Source organism: Elephas maximus, chromosome 2 (genome assembly GCF_024166365.1).
Source record: "Elephas maximus indicus isolate mEleMax1 chromosome 2, mEleMax1 primary haplotype, whole genome shotgun sequence".
NCBI lineage: Eukaryota > Metazoa > Chordata > Mammalia > Proboscidea > Elephantidae > Elephas > Elephas maximus.
In genome coordinates this window covers 150,423,325-150,451,270 of record NC_064820.1, presented here as the reverse complement: position 1 = coordinate 150,451,270, position 27,946 = coordinate 150,423,325, and the positions used below count along the sequence as shown (strand labels likewise).

The window sequence follows — 27,946 nt, the reverse complement described above, 5'->3', positions numbered from 1 at the left end:
ATTGGGCAAGAGAGGCAGGCGGAGGCAGCAGGGCCTGAGCCTTTAGCCAGGAGTTTTGGTCTTTATCAGGAAAGCAACATATAGAGTTTTAAGTGTGTTTGTTTAGGAAAAAGGGGTCATAGTACAGCCAGACTGGTTCTAAAAGGGTGCTCAGGGGGCCGGGGGGCGGGGGGAGAGGGAGGGTAGGGTAGGCTATAGTGCTATGAGACAAAGATGACAGGGAGAACAGGTAAGTGTCACTTGCCCACAGGCAGGGGAGTGTGTTAAGTCCCTTCCAGCCCTGTTTTATCAGACATGGCTGAGAATTCAGAAAGGGGGTGAAGCAGGGGTGGCCAACCTTCTGCTTCTCAATGTCCTATCTCTGAAGCCTGTTTGCAGCCTCTTCTTTCCATTCCCTTCCCTCCAGGAAAACCCAACAGGTTTGTGGTGGGGCCAGTCCCTAAGGGATGGGGACAGGCGCAGACAGGAGGCTTCTCTGCAGAAGGATCCCGAGAGATGAATACCTGCACGCAGGGTCAATGTGGGGACACATGGATGTAGAAATGATAGACATGGAGGCTAGATGGGGCTGTCTTGTGGGACTGACAGCAGTAGTTTGATGGGGAATAGAGGTGCAGAGGCTCGGATGCGGACACTCTCTGGGAAGGGGGAGTGCAGAAATTGACCCACTCCAGGGATTAACTGGGCAGTGGTTCTCAAACTTAGCATAGAAAACACCTGAGGCAACTCATTAGAAGTGCATAGTCTTGGCCTCCCTCCTAAGGACTGAGGATTCAGCTAAGTCCAGAGTGGGAGCCAGGAACCCCAATTTTAAGAAGCCCTCTCCTCCCCGCACCAAGGTGATTCTGATTTAGGTGGCCCACCTTTTGAGAATACCTCAACGCTGGCTGGCTTCTTTGCCTTATATCGTCAGTCCCCTCAGCTGTCTCTTACTAGCTTGGACCTGTAAGTTTATTTCAGCCCCACATTAAGAAAACCAAAACTCTGAGGGAAAAACGGTTGTGAAGAGCCATATCCCCAGCTCCTGGGCTTGAAGAGGCTAGGCGGGCGGGCGGGCAGCGCGAGGCCGCCAGGGGGCGCCAGAGGCCTCAGCTCGAGCGCTCAGGCTCCTCCGCCCGCCGACGCCGCGCCCGAGCCAGCCAGCGAGCCAGCGAGCGGAGCCAGAGCGCTGTGGGCTCACAAAGCGGCCGGACGCACGGCAGCGGCGGGGGCCGGAGCGCAGGGGAGCAAGCCGGCCGACCAGCCTTTCCCGCCACCGCGCCGCAGGAGCTCGAGCAACTCGGACGCGGGGACCCGGGCCGGCCCCCAAGGTACGTGCCCGCGGAGCCCCGCGCCCCAACTTAGGGTAGTTGGGACCTCGCCGCGGCCACCCGGGGGGCTGGGAGGGTCAGGGCCTGGGGGCATCTCCGCGCACCTCCTGTGCTGCCGAGGCCTCAGGGTGGGCGACGGGAGATCTCTTCCCTTAGCGTGCAGCCCGGAGACCCCCAGCTGCGCCTCCCTCCCCCCAAATCTGTCAGAGCCGGGCTCGGAGCCCTGTTTGCCCCTCCTGTGCCCCAAAGCTGTGGGCACCGTCTATAGGAGGGCACTTGCGGGTCGAGGGCTCCCCGTTTTTGAGGAAGGGTACCGAAGCCTCTGATTCGAGAACAGAGGTCTGCGGGGCATCCGGAGAATTGGTGAGAGGGGTCCTCTGTAGTTTGACAGCAGTCCCCTAGTTAGTGACGCAGCCTCCTCATTTGTACCTGAGCCCTGTTGGTGAGAGGGGTCCCTAGGTCTCTAGACCCGCAGCGAGCGCCCCAGGTGTGTAAGGGATGACCCAGTCCCCGCCTGTGAGAGACCCTCGCCTCCCGTAGCTGGAGCCCGCCTCGGAGGCTCTCAGACGCCTGGGTGCCCGGCCAGGGGCCTCCCGGCTCAGCCCCTGCATGCCCCCTGTCCCCGCAGATGCCAGCGATCGCGGTGCTCGCGGTGGCGGCCTCGGCGTGGTGCCTCCTCCAGGTCGAGAGCCGGCACCTGGACGCGCTTGCCGGTGGCGCCGGCCCCGACAACGGCAATTTCCTAGACAATGACCAGTGGCTGAGCACTGTCTCCCAGTACGACCGGGACAGGTACTGGAACCGCTTTCGAGACGTGAGTACCGCCACCGGCGGCCCTGTGGGGCTGAGCAACCTCTCAGAAAAGGAGCCTTCTGAAGCGGGGTGGGGAGGGCGACTGGTGCAGACCTCCCACGGGCAGCTTGTCTGTCCGTGGTTCCTGGGCTGAGTCTTGCCTGAGAACTTTAAAGAGAACTTTGAAGGCTTGCTACTCTTGCCTGTTATCTGTGGTTCAGGTGTGTTATTTGTAGGACTGGGGGAGGTAACTGCACTAAAAATATGGCATGAGCTGCTGAGCAGCTCAGCTCCACAGAGAGGGGCTCCCTAAGCTCTTGAGTTCTCCTGACATTGGTCCTTGACTTTGCCAAGCCCCCAGAGAACCTCCCTGCAGCAGGAGGAACCGTTGGGACCATCTCTAGGGTGTGCCTGAAGAATTCCTGCTGGAGACCTTAGGTTAGGGGTGAGCCCAGGTCATTTACTAGATGTTCCAAGTATGGAAGGAGTTGGGGAGGGCCATGGTAATGGGCCTGATGAAATGTTGGGGGCATGGTGGTTTGTACCCTGGAGTCTTTGGGGTAAGGAAAAGGGAGCAGGTATCACATGAAGCTTGTCTCCTGTGTTGAAAGGGAGTCTGGGTAGATAGACCATTGCTCCTCTGTGAGGAAGTGATTCCTGAGCGCCCAGAGGCGCATATATATACTGCCTGTTTTTGCCCCAAGGCTGGCTGCTGATCCGCCGGGGCAAGAGACACCTGGCTCAGAGCCCTTCAGCAGATGGCATCCCCTCTGTCCTTATGAAAGCCATTGCCAGCTCCTTCAAAGGGTGCCCCAGGTGGCTGGGGCTGTGCCCTTCTTGGTAGGGGACTAGAAAGGAACTTTTATGGTACTTAACATTAGGAATTCCTGACCGTAAGAGATCCATACTACAGAGTCTCTTGTTCTTATCACAGGACAGGATTTACTGGCTTTCTGAGGTAGGAGATGTGTGGGGCTACCCTTCCTGCCCTGGATTCCTCTTAGCCCTATTTCCAGTATCCCCAGCCTTTGTAGGGAGAGGGTCTAAGAGATGAATGAATCCTGCACGTTTTCTTATTCTTTTCAAGCTAAAGAGCACCCCCTCCAGGTCTCCTTCCAGAGGAGTGTGGTTATCTCTCCTCTATCTGCTTCCCTTCCTATTTAGTCCATGGCGGACTGCATCTCTTTGAAAGGAGCTTTCAAACACATTTGATGAACTTATACAGTTGTTTGGGATCTTCCTTTTGCAGCAGATATGCCCCCCCGCCCCCGCCACCAGTAATATGAGACTCCTGCTGTACCTCCTCCCTGTCCCTGACAAGCTCTGTTAACTGTCTTTGATCCCCTTTTTGCTCAGCCTGAAATGTGGCTTGTTTAGTGTTCTGAAGAGCCCTGCACAGACTGCCTTTGCTTGTGGCTGGAAAAGGAGCGCAAATTGTGACGCTTTCATTCAAGGACTCACATGAGGTAGAAATTTAGTGTTTTTTTTTTTTTTTTTTAATCACTACATTTTAGATAGAGTTGAGGAACAGGGCAGATGCTAAATACTGATGGAGATGAAAGAACTGGTAAAGGGCCAAGTTTGCAGAAGCCTTGATTTACGTGGTAACTAGGTAGGATTGAAGGCACTTGTGCTTGTTGAGTCTGGATTGTGGAAAGTTTTATTGTACTTCTGTGCCTGTTCAAGGTTTTTTAGTCTTAGTGTATCCTAAGCATGATATTCTTAATTCCCGTTCAGCTTTAAATTTTTAAAAATTGAGCTCTTCATTTCTTGCCTTTCTTGAGAGTGGAGACTTTTTTTTTAATCGTTGGATCAGTGTTTCTCCAAACCTGACTCATTATGAGGCTCACCTAAGGTGCTTGTTCAGTGCTAGCACCCAGACTCCTCTCCTGGAGATTCTGATCCCATATATTTGGGGTGAGTCCTGGAAATCCACATTTTTAACAAACATGCCAGGTAATTCCTGTGATGTATACTGCCTTAGGTATTGTAACAATGTTCAAGGCTTAACACAAAGAGAAAAGCTTTTATGTTCGTATTCATTGTTTTCTGTTTTGGGGGCATTTTTAGGTGTTAAACTAATATTTTGAACAGAGTGTATATTTTTAAAAATAATTTAATCTAGCATACTATTAAAAACATCTACAGTATTTAAAATATTCCAAATATCCTCAGCCACTTTATGTTTCATGGATTCTTCTGATGAAACATTGGCTCAGCCATACTTAAATGCCATTAACCTCCTTAAAGTGCTGTGAAGCTCAAACCAGATGCTCTTTTAGGGCAAGTCCAAGTGTCTCCAGTTGGATCATTTACTTGGAATAAACACAGAGCCTGGGTCCCCTGGGACCAGGGAGTAAAAGGCTGCTTCTGTAGAAACTGGCTAGACAATGGACAAAGCCCTGTCTAGAGTTGCCATCGCCTAGCCAGCCTGATCATTTTCACGGAGTCAGGCCTTGCCTGAGGTCGACAAAACCCCAGTGTCTTGGCTGCTGTTTTGCTGAATCCAATGATAACTTTGAAGGGCTGTCCCCTGAGATTATTGTTATGATGCTTGTCACTTTTTGGAAGTCACTGTGAAGGAAAACTTCTTGTACCGTTCCTCTTCCCAATTTGTCTCTTTTTGAACTTGGAGAAGAGATATTTGGAAGTGATTTTTGAACTTTGAAAACCGAAAGCTAAGGGTTCTTTTTGGAGCGTTGATGGTACTCATTGGGTGTTGTTGCTGGGCCAACTTTGAAATTAGAATGATGGTGGGATGTGTGCTCTGTGCTCCCCTGGTTGCAGGGTATGCCGTTACTTTGCTGGTGATGACCTGAGAACATCTACTTAAAATTTTGAAATGTGTCCTACTGTTCTAGGTACACAAATAATTACTATCATCTTCTTTCCTGAAGTAAAAGCTTCAGAAGTATCCCATGGCTTGTTTCCCCAAGTGATAAATGCAGGAGAAATTTGACAACATTCAGGTGATTGTTCCTAAATGTACTTGCGGTCTGTTAGATTTGTCATTATTCTTTTATAAATACTATCAATTGGGATGCTTTAGCCAGATGACGGCCCAGACTTTTGCACAAATACAATATTGAGAAAGAGGAACTGAAGAAGACAGATGCTTGTATTAAGGTGTAAAATAATTTCCTGTCTCCAGGAACTGTTACACGTTTAACTCCTCCATGGCTTGGGGTTGAGAGGTTAAAATGCCACAGTCTTTCTCCCAACTTTTCTGAATCTGATTGGGCTTTGGCTTTCCACAACTGTTATTATTAGAAGATTTTCTCTGTTTATTCTTTCATTCATTTGTACATTCATTTGTTCCCACAGATATTTTACTGCCTACCATATTCTAGGCACCGGGCACTAAGGCTGAGCAAGAAAAATAAATGTGATCTCTTCTTTCATGTAATCTCTTTGTTCATTGGATGGAATCCTTTAATTTGTTCTGCCACACATTTCTTTCTTATTCTGTTTTCTTTAAAAAAAATTTTTTTTTATTATTGTAAAAGTAATATGTACTAGTTGTGATTTAAAAATTAAAACATCACAGAAATGGAGTAAGCTAACATTTGTCCAGCACATAGTGTGCCAGACATTAAGGTACTTTACATATATTATCCTCAGTTAGTATTCATAACAATCCTATGAGAGAAGTACTACTATTACCCCCTGTTGGGAGGTTAAGTCACTTGCCCAAAGTTGCAGAGCTGGGAAGTGGAGGAAGCCTGTACTGGAACCAGTCAGTCTTAATCTAGAGTCTGATTAGTTACTGCAGCCAATCAAGAGTTGAATGGATTTTGGTTGCCAGCCTCCACTGATACCACATTGCAAGTCTTTCCTGCTTTATGTCAGGGCAATCAGAGGGGAACCTTAGGCTGAGAGAAAATGGAATGGGAAACAATAAGCTGTGGACACAGCTTATTGTGGAGTCACGTCAGGGCTTAACTTCTCCTAATAATGAGCTTCTGATTTGATTAAAATAATATTGTTGCTTACACCAAACATGACATTTCCTTTCTCTTGCATACATGAAACTAGCCCTGACATTTAACTCCAGGATAATTACCTTTAGCAGGCCTGAAAAATCAGAAGTGTTGCCTTGGCTGGCATTTATCTTACTCTGGAGTGACCTGGGTTTGTAATTCTAATGGGACCACAAGGCCCAGCCTGCATTCTTTTTCCTTCCAGCACATACTCACTGGGATTTGGTGGTCTCTGTAGCAGATCTGGGGTGACGGCAAGTATCTTATCTGCTCATCTGATTTTAGTATCTCAGCTATAATGAGTTCCAAGGGCAAATGGGACTTATTGATAAAATAGTGGCTGGCTCAGTCTATGGGGCTGAGACAAGAGAGGTGGTAAGGCTTAGTGGATCAGTCATTAATCTGTCACCACATTAACTCCGTTTGTAATCGAGATCAGCAGAAAATCATTTTCATTAAACAGACACAAGGAGACTTAAAAAAGTTTGTGATCCTGACTGTCTTTAATGAACCCACTATCTTACATCTCTTGTACTAGAAGACCATTGATAGAAACAATTATTTCATGGGGATAATTATAAAGGGATAGTTTAAAATTGGTAGGCCTATGACCACTCTTGTATCCTCTGTCCTTATCTTCAATTTGCCCTTGCCAGAGAAAAGTTAGTTCATGCCTGGAGAGGATGATAGAACTTCTTTTCTCAGTTGACCTTTCCAGGTGATCTGCTTCTTGTCCTCTCAAAACCTGACCCTACAGATTTCAGCTGAACTGGATTGTCTGGAGGATAAATATTCTCCTATATGCTAATGAGATTTTGGATATCTCCATAGATATGTCCCCAAATGGATAATTGGACCCATCTAATTCTAGCTAGAACAGATCACTTAATACTAATGTATAGATCAGGACGGAGATTTGCCTGCATATAGCAAAGTCCTCACATAACCATTGCTTAAACAAGATAGAACATAATTTCTCTCATATTAAAGTCTGTCTGGCATGGTGACCCTATTCCACAAACTTCCAGGGGTCCAAGCTTTTTCCATGTGGTTCCACCAGCTTGAAAGTGTGGCCCTAGCCCATGGATCTTAAATGGCTTACCAGCATGTCCTCCTTCCAGTCGGAGTAAAGGGAGGGGAGTGCAACCTAGAATTTGTACACATCAATTCCTACTTATTATGATGGGTATTTATTCAATTAAAAGTTGTATTACTTTTAAGGATGAGAGTACATGGGGCAGGGAGGAGTTGTAGTATCTGTCCCACCCAAGCATAGTTTCTCAACCTTGGCACTTTTTGTCATGGTGGGCTGTCCTGTGCATTGTAGGATGTTTAACAATATCCCTGGCCTCTACCTACTAGATATCAGTGGCATTCCCACCAGTAGTGACAACCAGAAATATCTCCACATATTGCCAAATGCCCCCTGGAGGGCACAGTTTTTCCTCGGGAGCAAAATCTGTCTTGGCCAGATGCCCAGCAAAATGTTACTGGTTTGCAGTCCTTAACTCTCCTTCCACTCTTCTCCAAGATGCTTTAGAACTTCTGGCTTCTGTGTTACTGTCCATCTTGGACAGTAATGCTCATACTCCCTTTTCTCCACACCACGCTTTTTTTTTTTCCCTGTGAATTTCAATTTGTTACCCATCTCGAGGTCTGTCTCAAGAGGTCCTTCCACTGAGTAACTTCTTGTGATCCCAGCTCCCAGATTCATATGGGAAGTAGAGACGCAGAGCATGAGCTGTGAAGTCAGGCAGATCTGGACTTGAGTTCTGAACCTATACCTCTTTCACATGGCTTTTGTTAGAAGTCAAATTATTTCAATTTCTTCCTCATCCTCTTGCATGAATTGATCAAATTGCATACTCCTTAACACTGGGTCTGTTCATTGAATATAATGCTCACAGAAGAAAGGGCACCTGTTGCCAGCTCCTAAAATCTGCCCCATGGCCCCAGTCTGGGGGCTCAAGTTCTAGACTTTCTGATCTTCAGGACAGATGTGGCCGTGAGGGGTATAGTTTCCATGGCTCCTCCTTGACCAAGTCTTGGCTGCTCTGCCTCTGACCTGTCTGCTTGTTTGGAGAGTTAGATCTCAGGGTGCCATCTGAGCAGGCTAGAGGTAGAATGTCACCCACAGCAGACCCAATCTGGGACCAGGGCTCAGAACTCTTATAGTGCATCTCCTCTTCCCTTGCCAAGATCTTGGTCTGGCTATTGGAACAAAGCCAGCTTTTCTGATGTATCACATCAGGAGTGGTGTCTTTTCACACAAAACCCATCCTACTGTCATCACATCCTTTTATTCATAATAACCAAAACCTACTGCCGTTGAATTGATTCAGACTCATAGTGACCCTATAGGACAGAGTGGAACTGCCCCGTAGGGTTTCCAAGGCTGTAAATCTTTACAGAAGCAGACTGCCCCATCTTTCTCCCATGGAGTAGCTGGTGACTTCAAACCACTGACCTTTGCTTTAGCATCTGAGTGCTTTAACCACTGCACCACCAGGGCTCCTTTTATTCATAATACCCCCCCAGGAGGGTGAGAACCTAATTATTAGCATAACCATTTTATTTTGCTTGAGAAACAAAGTAATATTAGAAATTTAAATTTTTGTAATTATTTTGGTTTCATTTATTCAAATATAATATATTCAAAACAAACAAACAAACAAAAACACTCAATATCTAAACTTGAACACAATCCGAATGTCTCCTTTACCTTTCCTCTGGTGAGGTGACCGCATTTGTACCTTAGGAAATTCCTCAGACCTAAGCTTACACTTGGTCTCATTTCCCCAGGTAAGATAATTATAAACAAAAGAAATTTTCTGGGTAAGAGATTAGATAATTTCCCCAAGGTTACAAATATTACTTTTCACCATATTTCATCCAATATAAAATGCCATCACTTACAAGATGCACCATTTTTATGCACTGCTAAGAAAGAAAAAAATGCCAAGGATGAAGAGTTTAATAGACCCCTGCATAGAGGTGGGACTCCAGAGAGCTACACCTTTAGTGTAGAAGTAAGCAAGAATATGTAGAATGGGACAGCAAGGCAACTTACATGTTTCAACCTTGGTACTTGTAGGTGAAGGGAAAAGAATACTCTGTGAGCAATTGAACAAGCTGGCACTCTGGCAGATTTTTGGTCTGAATGCATGCTACCCTTGAGGCCACCAAACCTCACACAGTTAATTTAATTTATCTGGATTTCAACTTGTTTATCCTCTCTGAACCCTTGATCCCTCATTTGTTAAGTGGGGATAGTAATACCGTATTGATGATGACTCTAGATTGCAAGCAACCGAAATCTAGTTCAAGCTGAAAGAAAATGTATTCACTCATGTAACTGAAAATTCTGAAAAGCTTTGGCTTTAAGTAAGGCTGGATCCAAGGGCTCAAGTTACATCATAGGCCTTGATGTGTGTGTATCTGCCATTCTCTTGGCCTAGTCTCCCGTCTGGACTTTATTTCCCCTGTGTTAGCTTTGTTCTCAAGTTGATTAGTTCCGTGTTGCAGCTCATAGCAACTACAAGTTTACACCAACACATAGTTTTTCTGGCTCAACTTGTACCCATTGCCATCGAGTCAATTCCAACTCCTAGCGACCCTATACGACAGACTAGAACTGCCCCATAGGGTTTCCAAGGCTGTAACCTTTACGGAAGAAGACTGCCACACCTTTCTCCCGTGGAGCTGGTAGGTTTGAACTGCCAACCTTTCGGTTAGCAGCTGAGTGTTTAACCACTGCATCACCAGGGGTACTTTCTGGCTCAACATTGCCTATAAATGACCCAGAATTGAAACTTGTCGGGTTTACCTATGCTAAGTACCCATTCCTCAATCACTTTGGTCAAGCTGATGGAATATACTGATTGGCCTGATCTGGGTCACATGCCCAGCTCTGGGACTGGGGAGCGGGGGAAGGAGGCTCCTTTTGGAGCACATGGTTTACAGGTGGTAGGGGGTGATTTCTTAAGAGGAAATGGATGCCTGCTGGTCAGACATCAACAGATGTCCACTACATTGACCAGCCTTGCGGGTTGCCTTGAAGAGTAAATGAGCTAAGGTATGTTGAAGCACAGTGTCTGGCCTAATAAATACTCAATAAGTAGAGGATATTATTTGTATTAATATTAACAATATCTATAGACTGTAGACTTTTATGTATTACTCCTCAAGTTATGCTTGTATGTGTTTATATTTTACCTTCTTTAATAGTTGGATGCTTCCTGAAGCAACAGACTGAGTCTTACCATGCCATGTACACAGTAGGTGGTCAATAAGCATTTTGTTCACTTGAATTGCATCATAAGCACATCTCATCAGTGAAACACTGGACAAGGAAAGCTTTTAGGAGCATGATAGGCATATATGCTTTTATAGACTTTGATAGGAGGAAATTCTAGGTTACTCACATACATTAAAAACCCCTTTTGTCTAACTTCTTCAAACCAGGACCTTGTTGTTGTTGTTAGGTGCCATTGAGTTGGTATTCTGACTCATAGCAACCCTGTGTACAACAGAACAAAACACTGCCCAGTCCTGCACCATCCTCACTATCCTTGCTATGTTTGAGCCCATTGTTGCAGCCAGTGTGTCACTCCATTTTGTTGAAGGTCTTCCTCTTTGCTAACCCTCAGCTTTACAAGCGTGATGTCCTCCTCCAGGGATTGGTCTCTCCTGATAACATGTCCAAAGTACACAAGATGAAGTCTTACCATCCTTGCTTCTAAGGAGCATCCTGGCTGTACTTCTTCCAAGACAGATTTGTTTGTTCTTCTGGCAGCCCATGGTATATTCAATATTCTTCACCAACACCATAATTCAAATGCATTAATTCTTCTTTGGTCTTCCTTATTCATTGTGCAGCTTTTGACAATGATTGAAATTATGGCTTGGGTCCAGCACACCTTAGTCCACAAAGTGACACCTTTGCTTTTAACACTTTAGAGAGGTCTTTTGCAGCAGGTTTGCCCAATGCAATACGTCGTTTGATTTCTTGATTGCTGCTTTCGTGGTTGTTGATTGTGGATCCAAGTAAAAGGAAATCCTTGACAACTTCAATGTTATCTCCGTTTATTGTGATGTTGCTTATTGGTCCAATTGTGAGGATTTTTTTTTTTACATTGAGATGTAATCCATACTGAGTGCTGTAGTCTTTGATTTTCATCATTAAATGCTTCAAGTCCTCTTGACCTTCAGCAAGCAAGGTGTGTCATCTACGTATCTCAGGTTGTTAATGAGTTTTCCTCCAGTCCCAATACTATGTTCTTCTTCATGTGGTCCAGCTTCTCAGATTATTTGCTCATTGTACAAATTAAACGACAGATGAACAGTGAGTCTGTCAGTTTGCTGTACTGTGGTGGCTTGTGTGTTGCTGTGATACTGGAAGCTATGCCACCAATATTTCAAATGTCACCAGGTCACCCATGGTGGACTGATTTCAGTGAAACTTCAGACTAACACAGATGAGGAAGATGCCCTTACGTTCTACTTCTAAAAAAATTGGCCAGCGGGCACTTTATGAATAGCAGCAAAACATTGTCTGAATATGAGCCACTCAGGTTGAAAGCACTCAAAATACGATGGAGGAAGAGCTGCCTCCTCAAATACAGTTAACCTTAATGATGTAAAGCTTTTGTGTCCTTCATTTACTGATGTGTCATGATTCAAAATGAGAATAAAGAGTTCCAAGCATCCATTGATAATCAGAAAGTGAAAGTATGAAGTATGAATCCAGGAAAATTGGAATTTCTCAAAAATGAAATGGAATGCTTGAAGATAGATATCGTAGGTATTAGTGAGCTGAAATGGACTGGTATTGGCCATTTTGAATTGGAAAATATGGCCTACTGTGCCAGGAATGACAAATTGAAGAGGAATGACATCACATTCATTGTCAAAAAGAACATTTCAAGATCTATCCTGAAGTACAATACTGTCAGTGATAGCATAATATCAATAAGCCTACAAGGAAAACTGGTTAATGTGACTATTATTCAAATTTACACACCAATCACTGATGCCAAAGATGAAGAAATGGAAGATTTTTACCAACTTCTGCAGTCAGAAATTGATCAAACGTGCAATCAGAATGCGTTGGTAATTACTGGTGATTGGAATATGAAAGTTGGAAACAGAAGAAGGATCTATGGTTGGAAAATATGACCTTGTTTATAGAAATGATGCTGGAGGTTGCATGACAGAATTTTGCAAGACCAATGACCTATTCATTTGAAATACCTTTTTTCAACAACATAAATGGCGACTATACATGTGGACCTTGCTGGATGGAATACACAGAAATCAAATCGACTACATCTGTGAAAAGAGATGATGGAGAAGCTCAATATTATCAGTCAGAATGAGGCCAGGGGTTGACTGCGAAACAGACCATCAGTTGCTCATATGGAAGTTCAAGTTGAAGGTGAAGAAAATTAAAACTAGGCCACAAGATTCAAAGTATGACCTTGAGTGTATCCCATCTGAATTTAGAGACCTTTTTCTAAAGAGTAGATTTGATGCATCGAACACTAATGCTAAAAGATCAGACAAGTCATGGGATGATATCAAGGACATTATACATGAAAAAAGGAAGAAGTCATTAAAAAGAAAGAAAAGACTAAAATGGACGTCAGAAGAGACTCTGAAGCTTGCTCTTGCTAAAGCGAGTGGAAGATGTGATAACATAAAAGGGTTGAACAGATTTCAAAAAGTGGCTCAAGAGACAAAGTATTATAATAAAACTTGCAAAGACCTGGAGTTAGAAGATCAAAAGGAAGAACATGCTCAGCATCTCTCAAGTTGAAAGACCTGAAGAAAAAATTCCAGTCTTGAGCTGCAACATCAAAGGATTCTATGCACAGAGTCGAACGATGCAAGAAGCATCAAAAGAAGGTGAAGGAATACAGAGTCTCTGTACCAAAAAGAGTTGGTCGACGTTCAGCCACTTCAGGAGGTAGCATATGATCAAGAACTGATGGTCTTGAAGGAAGAGGTCCAAGTTGCAGTGAAGGCAATGGGTGAAAAACGAGGGTCCAGGAATTGACAGAATACCAACTGAGATGTTTCAACAAATGGATGCAATGCTGGAAGTGCTCACTCTTCTATGCCAAGAAATTTGGAAGACAGCTACCTGGCCAACTGACTGGAAGAGATCTGTATTTGCTTGCATTCGAGAGAAAGGTGATCCAACAGAATGTGGAAGTTGTCAAACAATATCATTAATATCACATGCAATAAAATTTTGCCGAAGATGCTTTGCAGCAGTACGGATTCAGAAGAGGAGTGGAACGAGGAATATCATCGCTGATGTCAGATGGATCTTGGCTGACATCAGAGAAAGCCAGAAAGATGTTTACCTATGTTTTATCGACTATGCAAAGGCATTCGACTGTGTGGATCATAACAAGTTATGGATAACATTGTGAGGAATAGGAATTCCAGAACACTTAATTGTGCTCACGAGGAACCTATATAGTGTTCTGGAATTCCCATTCTTTACAATGTTCTCCATAATTTATGATCTCCATAGTCGAATGCCTTTGCATAGTCAATAAAACCGAGGTAAACATCTTTCTAGTATTCTCTGCTTTCAGCCAAGACCTATCTGCCGTCAGCAGTGATGCCCCTCATTCCACATCCTCTTCTGAATCTGGCTTGAATTTCTGTCAGTTCTCTGTCGATGTACTGCTGCAATCATTTTTGAATTATCTTCAGCAGAATTTTACTTGTGTGTGATATTCATGATATTGTTTGAAAATTTCCACATTCTGTTAGATAACCAAGATTTCACAACTTGATAATCCCTTTTAGTATATAGCTTGGTGCCCTCAGAAATGTACCATAAGGCCCAGCACAAAAAGCTGCTTCAGTGAATTTTTGAATGAATTTGAATGAAATGTTTGAATAAATTTGAACAAATGTTTGAGTGAATGCATAAACATTTCAGACCAGGACTTTCCAACTTCTGAGGGTTTATTTTCAGAGGACTGGCCTCAGTGACTCATACTGGCTTTTGGTGTTATTATTTTAATAGTAATTGACAATAATGATTGATACCAATAGGTTGTGGTGGTGGGGTTGAGCAACAGAAGGAACCTGAGAGGGAAGTCAAGCCCCCTCACAATTCTACCACAACCCCTAAACCTGTGAGAAGCTCCTGGAGCCTGTGCCATGGTATGCTAAAGACCCCACTATTAACCTGAGTTCACCTTCTAGTACAAGTTTGGTGTCTTTGGTCAAATTACTCTTCTGAGCCTTATTTCTTCATTTATAGAACTGAAATGACAATACATAAGTTGTGGGGTTTTGTGGTGTACTGAGTGGGCACATGACAAAAAAAAAAAACAAAACCAAATCCCTTGCCATTGAGCTGATTCCCACTCACAGCGACTCTATAAAAAAAAAAAAAAAAAGAGTAAATCTGCCACATAGGGTTTCCAAGGAGCAGTTGGTGGATTTGAACTGCTGACCCTTTCCTTAGTAGCCAAGCTCTTAACCACGAGGCCACCAGAGTTAGCACATGGCACAAAGTAAATGCTCATGGTCTTGAGTATGTCTGCCTTTTGTGATTTGCTAGTTGAGGGCCTCTTAACTTCTGCCTTTTGAGTATGAGTGACTTGTTGGCACAGAGGTATAGACACTGCCTCCTGACTTGTGTCCCACTGAACTGTTGGGGAAATGTGTTCCGTTATTCTTGAGCCTATCTGCATTTCATTCCTTGCCAGTCTGGAAGGCTGTGTGAGGTTCCATGTGGTGCATCCTCTCTCTTATTTTCTAGGTGTATCTTCTTGACACAGAAGGCCTTCTCATCATATTTCAGATTATTGCTGGGCGTCTCCTGAAAGTGGCAACTGTCATTCTGCAGTACGTGGGAGAGGATTTGTGCTCAGTTTTGCCTAAAATCCTAGTTATGTGAAGGGCTCCCCAGGAGGCCCTGTATTGCCCACTAAGCCCTGAATGGCTGCACTTTTAATGTTAAGCTCTAATGCAATTGCTGCCAGACTGTCTCAAAAGGTATAAAACCTCACCTTGTCCTGGAAAATGGCCCTAGGCTGGCTTTACATAGGGTGTTGGGGTCCATTTTAAGCAAATGATCCAGCCAGCCTGTGTGTTAACATGGTTTTCCCAGCACCTTCTGTACGTCTGGCTTTACAGTTTGGTCTTGGCTCTGCATAAAACTGATGTCATTGCCCATGGGGAAGAGCCTACAGGGTCTAGCAAATGCTCCTCTTTGGAGTTCAGATAGTTCTCAAGCTCTAGGTTTGGCTTTAGAACCATCAGGAAAATACTAGCAGGATGGACCAGACTTTGTTCCTTCTCTCCACAGGCACAGTTCTTTAGTTCCAGATCATTACAGCTGTCAGAGCACCTATAATTCAGTACAGCTGGAAGGGTTGGCTGTGGTTTAGAAAAACCCAAACAATAACACACAGTTAATGCAGGCTGTGGTGGTTTGTTGGTGCAAAAATAATTCTTTAAATGCCAGTTACATGTAAGACCTCTGCTAGGTGCTGGGTAAAGAAGACAGACACAGTTCATAGCCTCCTGGAGTTTTTGGTCTAGTAGTGGTACACAGACATTCACAAAACAGTCATTTAGGTACAGTTGGGAAAAGTGCTACAAAGTAGAAATACCTATGCTCTGAGAATATGTAATGGAGGGTCTAATTTATTTTTGTGGACCAGGGAATGCCTCGCGGAGAAAAGCATTGAAGCAGAGATATGCAGGATGAGCAGGAGTTAGCCAGGGTGGAGAGAAGGCAGTTGTGCGGGAAGAGCATGTCCAAAGGTCTGGAAGCAGGAAAGACCTTGATGTGTTTCAATCACGTGTGTTTACTAGGATTCCCTTAAGTTGTAAGCTCTTTCCTAGTGTATGTAAAAGCCACACTTCATACATTTTCAGTTTAGCACACATTTTGGGGACAGGAGACTGAGTCACTTGTGAAAAGAAAGATGTGCAGGTGGCGAAGTACAAGGAAGGGTGGCCAGTTCTTTTTTTCTCCTTCTTTGTGCCGCCTTTTGCAGCCAGCCATCAACTGTCCCTCGGCTGGTCACCCCGCTTTTAGAAAAATGATTCCTACTCCTCTAGTGTCTGCACCAATGAGTTTCTCCTTCCCTCTGTGGTCAAGTGTCCTGGGCTTCAGAGCCCCTAGGATTCTTGCTGTATAGAAATGGGGGCACCAGAGAGTTTCTTAACCAGAACTATGATTTGTGAAGTTTATATTTTAAAAATGACACTGGTTTCAATAGGCTGCTCCTTGTCCCCTCACCGTCCCCATCTACCGTTACTGAGAACCAACTGGGTGCCTGGCTTTGAGGCTAGTGATGAAATGCAAGATTTCTGCCTTGAAGGGTCACAGTTGAGAGGGGAGAGATAGCCGCATGCGCTTACTTCAGCGCAGGGTGGGGAGTGCTGAGCAGCACGTAGCATTTTATAGCCCCTGGGTCCTGGGTCCTGGGTCCTGGGTCCTCCCAATATCCCTGTGATGTGACCACAATGGTTTCTCTTGGGGAGGAGGAAAGATGCATTTACAGACTGGTGATGTGAATTACTGGGGATTGTTCTAGAAGGACATGCTAATGTCAAAATTCACTTGATTGGGTTGCTTTTCATATGATTCTATAAAATTAGGTCCATATAACTCTCTTCCTTCACTCTTAAAAGAAACTTTTCTTTGGTGAAAGTACTAACTTAAATTGAGAATGTGGAAGGGATGAAGGACATATTATACAACTATTTGTCGTAATTTGAAAACTATTCCTGTGTGATCTGCAACATGTCACACTACAGAGGGCACTGTCAACATTCTCCAGCGTGATTGTCTGGTAGGTAAGCAGGCAATTATACAAAGTCTGTCGGTGCCTGTGTTTGGAGCAGGGAAGCAGAACTTTCTGCAGGTGTTCCAGGCAATCTTTGCAGAAATAAAACATGGAGAAAACAAATATGCAGAGAGCAGAAGTCACTGCTTTCTATTTCAGTACTACCCCTTCTGTCTCACCAGAGAGATGGAATCACTGTAACTCAGTTGAAAGAAAACCTGGGTCAAGTTGCAGGATGACCAGCCATGGCCAAGGCAGAAAGGGAAGATGCCCAAAGCAAGATGCTGGAGCAGGGGTTCTCAGACTCACATCTTTGTAATGTTGAAAAAAATCACCAGCAGCCTTGTTTAAAATGCACATTTCACCCTTCAATAGGTCAAGGGAGGGACCCAGGAACCTGTGTTTTAAATAAGCAGCTCAGGTGATTCTGATGTAGGTGGTTCTCAGACTAAATTTTCAGAAAATTCTGGAGAATTATTATTTGTTCCAAATAATCAGCCCTATTGGCTTCAATGACTAATAAAATTTTAGAAACAGCTAGAATTTTTTTTTGAAGACTTGCAGTAAATTGTTATGAGTGCAGTATTTTCTCCTTATGCCAACAGGTCTACCATTGACCCCAAACCCAAATCCCATTGCCACGGAGCCGATTCTGACTCATTAGCAACACTAAAGGACAGAGTAGAACTAAACCAGTAGGATTTCCAAGGCTGTGAGAGCAGACTGCCACATCTTTCTCCTGCAGAACAGCCAGTTCGGTGGGTTCGAACCGCTGACTTTTTGGTTATCAGCTGAGTGTTTAACGATTGTGCCAGCAGGGCTCCCTCTACCATTGACAGCAGTGAAAAAGTCTTGCTTTTCCGTGCTTGTGTCTAGCATAGGCCTCAGTGGCAGCCAGTGTCATGAGGTGTTCCTGAGTGGAATAATGCTTGACTTGCGACTGGCTTCTTAGGGCATTAGGGACATTTGAGCACATGAGCAGAGTAGAATTAACGTGGGACCTCTATATGACAAGGTCCCAGAGAAACGCCTCAGTAAATCTTCCTAAATCTTAAAGAGGCCTGATTCCAGCCAATTCTGGTTTGACCTTGCACCTTTTCTAGAAGAGTTTTGTGCAAAGATGAATGAGGGAAACTGACTCTGATACTAGCTTTAGTTCATAGGGAAGAGGCAATTGAAACTGAAGAGGTGTTAAGGGTATGTAAGAGAACCTTACAGTGGATGTAGTAAAGAATGTTGGCTGTCATAGGAGGGGTACCCTCAGGCATGAAGATGCAGATACTGGCATTTGGAAGCACATAGATGGTCTGAGGGGTATGGGCTGAGCAATGACACTATCTGCTATTCTCTTTTTGGTATATTAAATGCTTAAATCCTTTTGCTTGATTGGCCAGGATTGTTCTGAACAGATCAGCCAGAAGCAAAAGCAAAGAATTGCTAAAGTTTAGAAAATTTACTAGGATCAATCAGCAAGACTTGTTAGTATTCCTTGTTCTGAAGCTTTTGCCCACTGAGCAAACTCTCAAACTTTGCTTTGCCCCGTGTTGCTGGATTTCCTCTAATTAATGATACCAAAAATTGAGAAAACTATTGCCAAGAAGGGAAAAAATAGTTGTCTATTGAACAGACTTGAATGGTAACGTGGAGTTTTCCATTGCCCCATTGTTAAGAGACATTTGGGTAGTTTCCAGCTCTTTGTCTGCTCAATCGGATGGCGATTGCTTGTGACTTTGGAAGGCTTGGCTGGTTGGTGTCTAGCACTTTCATTGGGCCGAGGCCTCACTTCCCATTTGAGCCCTCTAGCCTTGCTGTGACCTTGTATCTAGTCTGTAACTTTTGACAAACCATCTTGAATAAGGCCTATGCCACTTTCAGTGAATGAGAGTGTGGAAGTTCCATATCTGGTAAAGATAAAATAATGCTGTCTTTTCTTTACTGGTGTTAGAGAAAGCGTGTGATTTTTATATGCAGGAGTTGGTGGTTTAAAACTTCTCCTTATCTCAGAAAGATCTTTACATGTGTTTTTTGAAATCTCCTTCCACTCCTACCTTTGTAGTCATCCTGAAGATAGAGCCTTGCCTTTCTAGAAACTAGATCCTGGTATACTGATTGAGTAGTTTTGTTCATTCATTCCTTAGTTCATGTATTCATACATTTATACCACAGAGACATATTGCCCAGGCTTCTATGCCCCAACCGTTGTGCTAGGCACTTAGGATATAGTAGGGAGAAGAACAAACATGATTCCTGTCCTCTGGAGTCTATGGTCTTCTATCTGAGACAAAGTGAAGAAAAAGGGGTGCTTAATCACTGAATTGTATACATGAAATATGTTGATTGGTGAATGTTGTGTTAGATATATATTTATAACAATAAATAAAAAGAGGTGCTTTGTCATCAGGGAAACCTACTGGGGATTATTATACAAAGAAAAAGGCCTGGTCTACAAATGGACCAGAGGGATCCTGGTAAGCTGGATGTCTAGAGGGATTGCCCATTTTGTGATGCTGGGCCATGTCTCTGGGGGAGAGTAGCTTAAACTTTCTTCTCTGAATCTGTCTAGTGGTCAAGCCACTTCAGCTTACCTCAGCTCTGCCTGACACACTTGGGTGATATCTAGTATTTCACCTGTGTTTAGGGACACTGGTCTGTACAACCAAGGTAGAGAGTTTAGACAAGACAGAACTTGACATGCATGTGAATGCTGAAGTCTGGTCAGTTTAAGCCTTGTCAGGGCACAAGGTCAGAGTCCTGTAGCAAGTGGAGAGAGAATCATGGAAAAGATTTCCCTGTCCTCAGCAGCCGTGGATTGGTAGGGAGTATGACATACATAGCGCAAAGGGTTCACATCAGAAATGAACTACTTGATGCCCTTTCACAAAGTGAACACACACATGTGACCAGCAACCAGATCAAGAGACAGAATTTTATCTGCATCCAAGAAGTCCTTCTTGTGCCCCTTCTAGTCTCTACCTGTCCGCTTCCCAGGATAAGAACTCTCCTGACTTCTAACACCAGAGATTGGTTTTGCCTGTTTTTATATTTTTATCAATGTAATTATATAGGGTGTATTCTTGTGTGTCTGGCTTCTTTTGCTCAACATTAAATTTGTGAGGTTCATCCCCACTGTTGAGTGTAGTTGTAGTTTATTCTCATTGCTTTGTTAATATTCCATAACTTATTTACCTGTTCTATTGTTGAGGAGGAGCCTGGGTGGCAAAAGTGGTTTGTAATTGGCTGCTAACCCAGAGTTTGGCAGTATGACCCCATCCAGTGGCTCTGGTGATCTCTTTCTGAAAGATTACAGCCAAAAAAACTCTATGGAGCGGTTCTTCTCTGTAATACGTGGAGCTGCTGTGAGTTGGGGGCTGACTTGACAGCAGCCCGCAATAACAACATTGTTTAGGGGCATTTGGGTAGTTTTCAGGTTTTGGCAGTTACATAGCAGTACTTTCTGGGGCATGACTTGGTCAACCTATGCATGCATTTTTTCTCGAGTACATACCCAGGCATGGAGTCCACTTGTCATGAGATAGGAGAGTGTTCGGCTTTGCTAGGTGCAGTTAAATTGTTTTCCAATGTGATTGTACAGTTATCCTCCTACCCCCAGTTATGAAATTCCCCTGGGGGTAAAACTTGCTTTACTGATTGAGAAATTAAAACAAACAAACAAAAAAACTCCCAAAAAACTATATCCTGGTTTATACGTGTGACTCAACAAACATTTATTGAGCATCTGTTACATGTCAGATACTTCCCTATCCTCATGGAGCTTGTCTTCTAGTTGGGAGAAAAGACAATATGCAGTTAAAGAGATGGCAGTTGGTTGTAAGTGATATAGACAAAAATCAACTACGATAAAGTGAATAGACAGAGAATGCGTTCATTCTCTAGCTGTGGGTATATCATTATTCTCTTGACTTTAGCTTGTTCTTTTCTTAATTTAAAGTAATAGATGATTAAAGGTAAAGATTTTAAAAGACACGGAAGAGAAATAAGTCACCTCCTATATACAGCTGCTGTTCACTTTTTTTTTTTTTGTCTATTTGCCTCTAGTAGACTTTTTAATGCCAAAGTTTTTATTTTCATGGCTGATGTCATGCTGTTTATGTGATTTGGTGCTTTCTGTCTCTCCCTCTTTCCACTTAAAAACACAGCATAAACACTTTAGCATGATGCTGTTCTTCGTAAATGGCATTTCAATGGTATATATTAGTCCAGTGAATCTATATGCTGCAATATACCAAACTAAAATATTTGACAATAGGCAATTGGTTGTTTGCTTTTTTTATTCTAAATAATTACAGGATAAATATTTTGGATACATGACTCTTTCCACATTTAGAATTATTTCCTTATGATATACTTCAAGAAGTATAAATACTTGGTGTACCAGCATGTGCATTTTAAAGAGCCTTGGTGTATGTTACCATATTGTACCACTTCTACCCACAGAATTGTAGAATGTGCCTGTCTTACTGCACCCTTGCCAGCATTGTGTATCAGTGATTTTTTTTTTTTTTTTGGTAAAGAAGAAGAAAGTAGAAACATGGTGTGTCAAGATATGTGCAAGAACTAAACACACGTGAGATGATGCATGCAAGAGCCCCATCTGAGAGGAAGCTTCTCTGGTTTCTGCTGATTTTCTCAGAGAAAAAGTTCTGAAACTAGCAGCTCCCTCGGAGTTGGGGAGCAGAAGCTGATTCCTTGTGCCTGGCCGGGTGAATGCTTTCCAAAGCCTGTTCTCTGAAGGCCCTTTGAACTCATTGTGGAGATATTAATGAATCCCAGCCTCGTTCATAATTAGGAGTAGGAGCAGATGCTGCAAGCCCAGTTTCAAGTCAAAGAGCTGCTGACGGATCCCCTGCTGTTGGTATAACTTGTAGATGCTCTAATGCCCTTGTGGTGGAGATGGGTGAGAGGAGATCATTAAAAACCAATTCCATTCCTGCCACAGTGGTAAAGTGGTTTCTCCTGTTGAATACAGATGAGGCTGGGCCCACCTCTCCGTGTTCTCTGCATTCAAAACATCTGCCTGATTTTCATTACCCAATATTTCCTCCCTTTGCCCTCACTGCAGGCCTGTCTGGCATGCGCACCTCAGAGGGTAGGCAGGGAGAAGGTTTTCTCCTGGGTGCTGCCTCAGCATCATGAATGAGACCAAAAATGCAACAGTTCTCTTGGTCTGTGGCAGCCCTTAAGGAACTCGCTGAAGGCCTAGAGCAGTGGTTCCCAACCAGGGTAGATTCCTCCTGGAGGGCATTTGACAATATCTGGAGACATTTTGCCACCATTGGTAGGGTGGGATGGTGCTACTGCTACTGGCTCTTAGTAGGTGGAGGCCAGGGATGCTGCTAAACATCCTACAATGTATAGGACAGATTCCTACAACAAAGAATTATCTGGTCCAAAATGTCAGTGGTGCCAGGTTGACACTCTGGCCTAGAGATACGATTGTTCCTTTTATTATTATTATTTTTTAATATGAAGTATAGTCCAGACAGATAAAGTTGAGAATGGAGGGCATATGACTAAGCTATTCTTTAAGAAATAAATGTGCCAGGGCTCTGGGACACAGCCATAGACAAAACTCCCTGCCTTCCTGGAGCTTACATTCTAGTATACAAAGCTCCTGTTGTTTGAGATATTTGTCTATCCCAGATAAAAGGGAAGGGAGGGCTTAAAAAACAAACAAACAGAAAACCAAACCCATTGCCATCTAGTTGATTCCAACTCATAGAGACCCTATAGGACAGTACTACTGCCCCACAGGGTTTCCAAGGAGTGGCTGTGGATTTGAACTGCTGACCTTTTGGTTACAGCTGAGCTCTTAACCACTGCGCCACCAGGGCTCCAATAGAACAAATGTAATACTTTTATATCCAGAGGAAATTTGATGTGTTATCTTAGCCAATCAGGTATAATAAAGATCATATGATTTTTATTATTTTTGCAAAGATAAACAGCTCTATAGAGTTTTAGTGTGAGATGTTATGTATTTACCTGTAAGTCACAGTAAATTGGCTTTGCTGTGAATCAGAGGGGCTGTTTGATTTTGTTACCCTGTGGAATTGGGAAATGCAGCATAAATATATTTCTGCTCCCCAAAAGAACTGACAGTCTCCAGATGGATGGGACAGTTACTCTCCGTTGAATCATGTTTCCCTGCACATCTTGGGTACGGTAGTATCCGTTATTTCCAACAAGACGATCCTGTTCACAATCACTTCTTTTTTGAATGTGGAACAGCAAATTTTAACGACCTACTCTTCTAAATTCTGTAGCTATGACAGTCGGTGACACACAGCTCAAGTGTTGGGGAACATATTTCTTGCACTGGGTTCTTGTTTTGTCTGACGTGCACCTGGATTGTAAGCCCCTGCTTTTTAGGACCTTGGCTTATGTATCCTGGTCTCTCCAAGGCTGCCTACGTGTCCCACATGTATTTGTGGGTAGCTGGGAGGCATTTTCTCTTTCCTTGTGTAATTCCAACCCTGTTCCTTGGAGACGGAAGGGGGACAGTGTCCAAAACAAAGCGATCAAGACCACCCAGCCTCCCCGAAGATGTCCAATCATGCCTTTACTTCTGGTTCAAATCATCCAGAAGACTCCACACTAAGTCCATTTGGTGGTGGAGATGCAGATATTTCTATAGCTTCTGCCCATGGGTGGGAAGCCTGTGTCCACAATTGTGAAGTTTACCATGTGGCTGCCAGAGAGAGAGTTACCTGGGCATTCTCCACAGTGCCCCCTTCCCCCTTAATGCCCTCATTCCTTTTTCTCCTTTATTGTGCATTCCTCCCAAGCCCCACCATCTACTGCACTTGACATCCGGCACGGGTTGCTATTTCTTCTCTGGCTGGTCCCACTCCTAGGGAAGGTTGGATGTCTTTGGTCATAGGTCAGAGTGTGGAGAAAAGGCCATCTTTTTGGTCAGGTCTGTAAGACCTTTTTACTTTAAAATTAACTTCCTGCCAACAGAACTCCTGTGTGATGCTAAGCTAAAAGCGTATCTTTCTCCTTTCTTAAATTCATTTCAAAAGGATCATTTAGATCTTTAGCATACTTCAGGGGGCAGAGAGGAAAGAGAAAAGTACCCACATTGCCACAACTCTGCCCCCTCTTACCACAACTCTGGAGGGACCCCTTCCTTAGATAGACCTGTCACTGACTGTGCCATTCTGTTACTCATTGTCTAACACGGGGACCTTGACACCAAAACTCATATGTAACCTTTAAGATATTTATCATAATTCATTGTTTTAAAATCCTACATCTCTTCTCTACCCTCTCTCCTAGTTAGTATGTATGTATGTGAGCTGTTTTCATAACAAATAGAAATGACCAGCAAATAGTTGATCCTTTGCAGAGGTAACACGGATGTTGCTACGTAGGCAAGAAATTCAGTTCGTGTTATATGAACAAGGGGACCAAGTAAGAATCTCTTTCTTCTCATGAATTTGGTCAAATACAATCTGAGAGAGATTAGATCATCTTAGTTATAAATACCTGTGTGCTAGGTGCTGGGTCTGGGGGTGTAGAAATTCAAGACTAAATCTCACCTCTGTAGGAGCTAATTGTCTACTTAGATGAACAGATAAAAAGGCAATGGTAATGAAACGTGATGTGAGTTGACACAGGGAAGCACAGAATGCCATGGAAGCCCTAAGGAAGGTCCCTCTACTCCATCAGAGTGGTTAGGGAGAAGGACACCTGAAGTGCCTTTTGGAGAAAAGTAGATAGAGAATGCAACGGGGGATGTATGCTGTGAACAGAGGAGTTTCTGCAGCAGAATCTGTCACTCAAATAAATCACAGGGCCCCACACAGCAAGGCTTTGTTTAAAGTCCGATTCACAGATGCATAGTCCAGCTCCCAAAGGAATTCAAAGGAATTTAATTTTTACTTCTATCTTTTGAAGAATGTTAGAGAAGACCCAGTGCATAACCCACAGCTACAGTTCTCAAAAGCTCTGTCACCTCTTCCTCCTCATCTTTTGGTTCCTATAGGTGCTTAGGAGCCTCTTACATGGTAATCCCATAAAACTTTCCCAAATACCCAGCTTGAGCAACTTCCTTCGGCCTCTCTTCCTTCCCCCTCTCCTAGCTCTTTAGTATAGACTTTGAATTAGCCTTTCCTGGCCTAATACTACCCACTCTCATCTGGTTTCGTAGGTGCTTTCCTGTCCTCGGGACTTCTAGGCTGGAAAAAAAAGACAAAATTGTCCTTTAGAGGGCATGGTAACACGGAATGGGGAGAAGTTGAGGAACCTTTGTGTGTTAACTAAATCTTCTTCCTGTCATACCCACATTGTCTTGGTTGCTGACCTAAGGCAAGTGGAGAACAGATGTAATATGAGGAGCCGTCAGGAACTAGAGGTACCTGGGAGGTATACTGAGGTGCTTGCTTGATGGATCCTGGGGCATTTCAGTAGGGCATTTCTATAGGGAAGTGATGCTGCTGGGCCATTTTCTGTCTGAATGGGGTTCATTCTTTTACTCAGGATCCTTTGGATTACTCAGGATCTTTTGGACACAATGTTCTTTCTGAGCTTTGATACAGGGAGAGATTTCAGGTAAGAGAGAAGGGATCAGGAAGAAGACTTTTCTGGGAAAGATGACTTGGAATGCCTCTCAGATTGATTGAGTTGTTCATTGGTTGATGAATGGATGGTTAAATTGATTGATTCATTCATTCGACCAGTAAACATTAAGTACATACCATGCGCAAGCAGGTGTTTAGGTGTGGGGATACAGTAGTGAACAAAGTAGCTGATGTCTCTTCCATTATGGAATTTCCATTATATGGTGGGGGAGGCATGACAAACTCAACAAATTTATAATTAATTTAGGTTGTGGTAAGTGCCGTAAAGACATGAGGACAGGGTAAGGGAGTAGAGAGTGATGGAGATAGGGTGGGGCTATCTTACATAGCCAGTTAGCCCTATCGCTCTTTGAGGACTTAACATTTGAGACTATACCTCAGTTGTGAAGTATAGAAGTGAGCCATACAGTGGTCTGGGGAGGATCATTCCATGCAAAGGGAACTGTAAATGTATAAGCCCTGAGGTAGGGGTAAACTTGGTACTTTTGAGGCATAGAAGAAGGCCAGTATAACTAGAGCAAAGACAAAGAGAAGATGAAGTCCAAGAGGTAGGCATGCATCAGATTATGTAGGGTGTATTTTGAGGATGGGTCAATAACTTGTTTGCTCTGAGTTCTTGAGATCATGTTGATTCCACAGGGTAGGAGTGAAAACTTAGTGTGGGATGGTTTGGCACAACTTGGTTATGCCTCCATTCCCTATGTGTTTTACAGGAAAATGTTGAATTAAGATTCAGAGTGAGAAGCTAATTCGCTTCCTCTTGTTTCAGTTCTGCTGGTGACCTGGCTGGAACAGGGACTGGTTCCTCCTGATAACATGTCTGAAGTACCTAAGATGAAGTCTCGCCATCCTTGCTTCTAAGGAGCCTTCTGGCTGTACTTCTTCCAAGACAGATTTGTTTGTTCTTCTGGTAGTCCATGGCTTGTTCAGTAATCTTTACCAACACCATAATTCAAAGGCATCAATCCTTCTTTGGTCTTCCTTATTCGTTGTCCAGCTTTTGCAGGTACATAAGGTGATTGAAAACACCATGGCTTGGGTCAGATGCACCTTAGTCCTTAAAGTGACACCTTTTCTTTTTAACACTTTAAAGAGGTCTTTTGCAGCAGATTTGCCCAATGGAATATGTCTGTTCAGGGTATACCCCTCCAAATAATAATCAAGCTTTAATCCAAATCCCTTGGACACATTATTTTCAGGCATCCTAATCTCTCTCTCTGTGTGGGCTGTACCCTCTCTGTGCAGAGAAAAACAACTATATTTCTAAAAGAAGCAGTAAAGCCACATAATAGGACAAATACACCATAGTTGGTACTACTGATTGGAGCTGATTGCCTTGGGGCAATATTAATTGTGTTTTGAAAATTATTTCAGTGATATAAGTGTGTGTGTGTTTTAAGGAGAGCGAATGTGAACAGCTGCAGCTTTCTAAGACCAGTCATAAACACATGTCCCTGTTTACTAAACATGCATAGGCAACTAGCTTATTAAGGAATTTAAATTTGAGAAATAAATATAAAACCATTTTGTTTATTTTTAATTGCTACTTTCCCTTAATAGCATCTGGGCAGAAACCATACCTTTCTATCTTTTTTAGTTTTAAAACTTCAACCTCATATCAGATTTGAGTTTCTCTTCCTCTTCCCTTGTATGGGCTAGACTTGTGGCTTGAGGAGCCTGGTGTGGTGATGAACGTATAATTGATTATTTAATCCTCTTCTTCACAGAGATGGTGTCAGGATGGGCTCTCTGGAGGGCCAGACAGGGGGGCTTGCCTCTTACGTAATTTCCCCATGTGGTGGTTTGGCTCTAGATCTATTCTTTCCTATCCCCTTTTTATCAGTTAGGATGGGCTAGATAATGTTGTGGCAACAAAAAACTAAAAAAATTATTAAAATAACAAAGATTTATTTCTTCCTCATGTTCCTGCATTGGTAGGGACTCTGTTCTGTGGTGTCCCAGGACAACAGGCTGATGAAGGCTCCCTCTCCACGCTTTCACAATCACCGTGGCAGGAGGAAGAGTGCGCTGCAGAGCCTTGAATCAGAAATTCAGTGCATCTTCTTGGATGAGATAAAATTTTTTTGAACAAAGCAAGTCACGTAGTCAGATCCTACATCACTGGGGGCAATTAGTTGTAATCCTACCACGTACCAGAAAGGAGAAGTCAGATGTTGATCAGTGGCATCCTCTTCTGGATGCCTATCCTGCAGCCTTTCGCTAAGGCTCTTTTACTTGGTGGATGGTTCCTGGGGAGGGATACATACAAAGTATCTCCAGCTGAAGTACCTTCTATGATGTTGTTTTGTTCCCTAAACTCTTGTATCTTTGCTCTTCTAAACTGGGGTGGTGGGGGTGGTCAGAGTCTTCTCCAGTACCTCCCTTTCTCTGAGTTTGACCAGTCCTCTTGAATTCTTTTTTCCCTGTTC

The 27,946-nt window shown here is 43.5% G+C and overlaps 1 protein-coding gene across 1 annotated transcript in view; it reads left to right on the top strand.

The window, feature by feature from the left end:
• Positions 1-1,180: 1,180 nt before the first annotated feature.
• Positions 1,181-27,946, top strand: part of SPOCK1 (SPARC (osteonectin), cwcv and kazal like domains proteoglycan 1) — a 621,016-nt gene continuing 594,250 nt past the window's right edge. The window contains exons 1-2 of the mRNA XM_049873709.1: positions 1,181-1,310; positions 1,939-2,124. Of these exons, the coding sequence (XP_049729666.1) occupies positions 1,939-2,124 (186 nt within the window). The 5' untranslated portion in view covers positions 1,181-1,310. The remainder of the gene's footprint in view (positions 1,311-1,938; positions 2,125-27,946) is intronic.